The sequence below is a fragment of the Octopus bimaculoides genome, chromosome 8, assembly GCF_001194135.2.
Source record: "Octopus bimaculoides isolate UCB-OBI-ISO-001 chromosome 8, ASM119413v2, whole genome shotgun sequence".
In the NCBI taxonomy this organism is placed as follows: Eukaryota; Metazoa; Mollusca; class Cephalopoda; order Octopoda; family Octopodidae; genus Octopus; species Octopus bimaculoides.
Window position 1 is genome coordinate 85199184 of NC_068988.1, and position 4886 is coordinate 85204069.

At 36.6% G+C, this 4886-nt stretch overlaps 1 protein-coding gene across 1 annotated transcript in view; it reads right to left on the bottom strand.

Annotated features, from left to right (window-relative positions):
- LOC106880036 (intraflagellar transport protein 74 homolog) overlaps positions 1-4886 on the bottom strand; it is an 89654-nt gene that overhangs the window by 46262 nt on the left and 38506 nt on the right. Inside the window, exons 11-13 of the mRNA XM_052969867.1 lie at positions 3944-4066; positions 3385-3418; positions 2708-2858 (exon numbers count right to left, since the gene is read on the bottom strand). Of these exons, the coding sequence (XP_052825827.1) occupies positions 2708-2858; positions 3385-3418; positions 3944-4066 (308 nt within the window). The remainder of the gene's footprint in view (positions 1-2707; positions 2859-3384; positions 3419-3943; positions 4067-4886) is intronic.

Here is a 4886-nt window from a genome sequence, read left to right on the forward strand (position 1 = left end):
AATCTATCTGTTTATACAGAGACACACTCAAACACATATATGTATATGTGTATTTGTGTGAGTGAGTGCATTTTTGTGTTCTCTGCCACTTGATAACCTATGTTGGTTTGTTTGCATTTCTGAAACTTAGTGGCTCAGCAAAAAGCTACCAGCAGAAAAAGTACCAGACTTAAAATAAGTACATGGATTGACTTATTCACTAAACCTTTCACAGTGGTACTCCAGCAAGGCCGCAGTCCAATGCTTGAAAGAAATTATAGAATAAAAGAAGAAAAAAAAATGTAAATTGAGTAGAGGAAATCTGAATTTTTTTTTCTGGTTATTTTAAGTAGATTAAATATTTTGGTGTATATTTATGTTTCCATAGACACAAATAAAAAGCCTGCGTGGAAATTCAAATTTAAAATATTCTCATGTCGCTGTAGCTTAACCCCAAATTTCAGTTCTCTAACATGCGTGCTGCATTTTAAGTTTGAGTCATTCCTATATCTAACACAGTTTGACAAGGTGCAGCAGCATATTACTCATCAGGCTGTCATGTGAAGGGAGGTAACTGAGTAAAGGTGATACCCATCTCTGGGATTGATTGACTGGTGTACAGTCATCTGAGTTGTTGTCTAGTCACAGGTTAATAAGGTAAATGGAAATAAAAGTGCATGCATAAATGGTCTGAAAAAGTATTCTTCACTTATGAGTTGGCACTCAGATATTTTAAACCTAAATAAGGAAATTCATTTGAGCTTATATTGGTTTCAAATTTTGGCAAAAGCCAACAATTTTGGGGAAGGTGCTAAGTTCATTAACTAAACCTCAGTGTTCAGCTGGTACTTTATCAACCCTGAAAAGATGAAAGGCAAAGTCAACATGGGTGGCAATTGAAACCAGAACGTAAAAATGGGCGAAATGCAGCTAAGCTGACAAGACTCTTTGAGTTGAGAGAGCACCCGGTGTTTGTAAATATGTAGTTGGACTGGTGTGCTGGTTGAGCTGTTAATGTACCCACCCAAGTGTGTGCATCTATTCACCTAAAGAATCTCCAGTTGGAGAATTTTTGGAATGTCTTACAAATCCAATCTAATAGATTGGATTTGGAGATTCCGTTCAGTTTCTTCTGCTATTTCTTTGTGAAATCAAGTATTTCTATGTTTTTGTGCAAATTTGTTGATTACATAACCTAATGATGAAAGGTACAATTGAGAATTTATAAACTGGGCACAAGCGCTGTAAATTCTGCATTAGTTCACCATAAATGTTCTCTTTTACTTGGACTTTTGATTCTACATTCACATCCATTGGGCAGTTGACTCCTGCAATAGTGAGTGACTTTCATTCCCTGTCCCACAGAACAATGTCAGGTCTGTTATGTTTACATCAACGTGCTATTTTTATTGGAATGTTCTACCAGTGCTCCTTGTTTTTAAAGGTGTAAATACCTGCTGGTTTTGTCTGTCTGTCTGTCAATACACACCTACATACAGAGACATATGTATGTATGTATGTATGCATGCATAGATGTATATATGCATGGATGCCAGTGTATAATTGTTTAATGCACATTTGTTTCCATGCTAACAGGGTTTACATGCATATATTAATAAGGCACTGTCATACAGCCAGATGCCCTTAGTGGCACTAAACCTTATATGTTTTTCGAGTTAAAGGTCATCATTGCTGTCATCATCATCAGCAGCATTTAATGTCCACTTTTCGATGCTCTCATGGGTCATGTAGAATTTGCTGAGGCAGATTTCCTATGGCTGGATGCCCTTCCTGTCACCAACCCTCACCTATTTCCAAGGCGATATTTCTCATGGCCAGGCATGTTCACACCCACATACACAGACATATTTATGGTACAAAAATTTTAAAAAAAACACAAAAATGACGAGAAAAAAACAAACAGGGTGTATCAAGTTGATGCTCAGGAAAATTGGAAGTTAATGTATGTGTGGAGGGGCTGGGGGTGGGGGTGCATGAACGACGAGTTTCCACACTGTTTCTCTCTATCATCTATCAAATCGACTCAGAAGGTTTTGGTCAGCCTGAGGCTATAACAGAAGTCACTTACCCAAGGCACTGCATGGTGGAACTGAACCCAAGGCCACAGACACATATGGGTAGATAATGGAATACCTTGTTGCATTTTATTACATCCCTTTATGTTATGAGTTCAAACCCTGATCATACCCACTTTACCTTTCATCCTCCTAGGGCAGGCCTGACCAACTCGAATTACATAGTGGGCCATTTTAATCACAGAAACTTTTTTGAGGGCTGCTTGTATACTTTATGCATGAATAGTCAAATAATCAAATTACAGAATCAAGACTTTTTCATACTTTTCATTTGTTTAAAATTATAAAACTGTAGGCTATTGCTTTATGAACACTTATAAATTTTAAATTTATTTTGAAATAAATGCTTTACACAAACAATTTCATTTTGAAATTAAAAACAATACTTCAAGAAAGTATCAAGCAGGACGCAAGATAAAAGCGAGTCTCAGGTTGGCCAGCCCTTTTCTAGAGGAAGAATGGGATATTGATAAAATAAGTATTGGGGGGTCAATGCACTTAACAATACCCATGAAAGTAGTGTCCCAGTATGATAGCAGTTACATGGAGTAAAGGTATAATAGAATATATATATATATATATATTTCACTAAAACTCTGCAAAGTACTTAAGTGTTGATATTCCAAACTTACTGGCGTTCAAAAGTGGCAATTTCTTGGTTGTCTGACTTCAGTTGTTTCAGAAGCCGGTTCCGTTCTGTCTCGGGACTCTCTTTAGAATTCAGTTCCTCTGTCAGACTCTCTTTCTGCATCTCTAGCTCATCTTTCCGTTTGTACAATTGCACTGAAATATAGAGGTCAATTTTGCCTTTAATTCTTTCAGGAAATAACAATAATGAAAATAATAGTAATTATACCCTCTGGTCTAGAAATACTTGGGTGATGTCAGGCAAAGTATGACCATGTTTCAAGGTTAGAAGGAGCTCTTTCGTGATGGTTGTTAGTCTTTATAGTGACAGTGTCTCTATAAAAATGCTAGTGGTGGTGCAACCTTAAATTTATTCATGTGTCATTTTTACAATAATGCAAAACTCCAATCTAACTGATATAAATATGGCCTGAATAGAATTGGAATTCATTTCTTCCTTTAATTAAATTTGTCCCCTACCATCAAATTTGGTGGTTTTGTGCATGTGTGCATGCATGTGTGTGTGTGTGTGTGCATGCGTGTGCATACTACAATTTCCAATGCATCCTTTATTAAGAAGGTGCAATGTGATCTGAGGATGTAGTGTGAATCACTTTAGTACCCACTGCTACTACGAAACTTGAAGACTATATCTAACCAAAAGAAAAATTCCAATACATACCAGCTTTTTGTCTTGCTGGAGACTTCATTAATTCCTATTGGAAAATTGAGAAAAAAATAATTGATATTTTGAAGATCAGATTAACAATAAATATAATCAAGAAAACAGAAACTTAACCTGCCCCCCCCCCCCCAAAAAAAAAATTACAGTTAGCTTCTCTTGCAATCATAAATATCCAGAAGGCCAGTATTCAATATCAGTCATTGTAGCATTAATCAAACAAATGAGAAATTTGTTCCTGAATACAATGTCATACTTAATTAACAGTTTAATTCTCACCACAATGCTATGCTATTCGTTCAATCTTATAATTGCTGTTGCTACTACCTACAGTGTTAAGTTGTTCCTATTGCACTGTACATTCATAAATAAATAGATGTGACCATTTGAAAGTTAAATGTCTTAGCTACAGACATAACATAGTCAGAGTCACAATATTATCTACTGACCTCTAAGCTTTTCCTCCAGTATTCAACCCACATAGCCATAATAGCTATAATGTCTTCTAAATCCAAACATAAACATGCACACTCAGGAAAAAATAAAGATTGTGACTAACCTCCTGTAAAATTTGGACCTTTGAATTTTGTTCATCAATGGCTTGTTGGTTTTTTTCCATAGCTTCAACAAAGTTCTCATTAATATCTTTCATTTTGGAATATTTCTTCTTCAATTCTGGTTCCTGTAGGGTTGAGACATCATATATAATAATAATCGTAAAGAACGGACAGTGGACGAGGAAGAAAGGTGAGAGATTTGCAAAGAAGAGGAGAAAACAAATGCACTACAACTCTTCAGAAAAAGTAACCAAAACTGAATGAACAGTACATAGAATATGCACAGGAAGGGAAAAGTGATTAAGTCTTCAAAAGAAACAAAAGCAGGGTGAAGGAAGGATGGAAGTTTTTAAGGGAGGTAGTATCCTGACAGCTAACAATGATGTGGGTAGTTTATTCCATGTTTCAGCAATTTTGAGTGTGAAAAAATGTTACTTCAACTCACGGTTGCTGCGTTTTTTGATTTTGTTAGCATGTCCACGAGTGTTAGATATATGGCATTCAAAAAGGTTTTTTGAGTTTGTTGTTGGAAAGGTGGTGGATAATCTTGTGGGTGTCTACCAAGTCAGTTGCCAGGCAGAACTTTAATGCAGCCATGCTCAGGGAAGCAAGGCATTCAGGGTATGGTAGATGCCTGATTGTGGGTATTTGTCTGGTTGCACGTTTCTGAACAGTTTCCAGGAGACTGATATGCTGAGCAAGACAAGGATTCCAGACTGATGATGCAAACTCAAAGTGTGGGCGTACCATAACCATAAATACAGCTTTAAATAGATAGCTGGAGAGTGGCTGATAAAGATCTAAACTAAGTGATGCTAAGACACCCTCAGCCTTCTTGACAATCTTAGAGATGTGGTTTGTCCAATGCAGATTGCTGCTGGATCCCCAAGTCATGTTCACTAACAGAATTCTTAAGATTGCTGTTGTTGAGGAAGTATGTAAAAG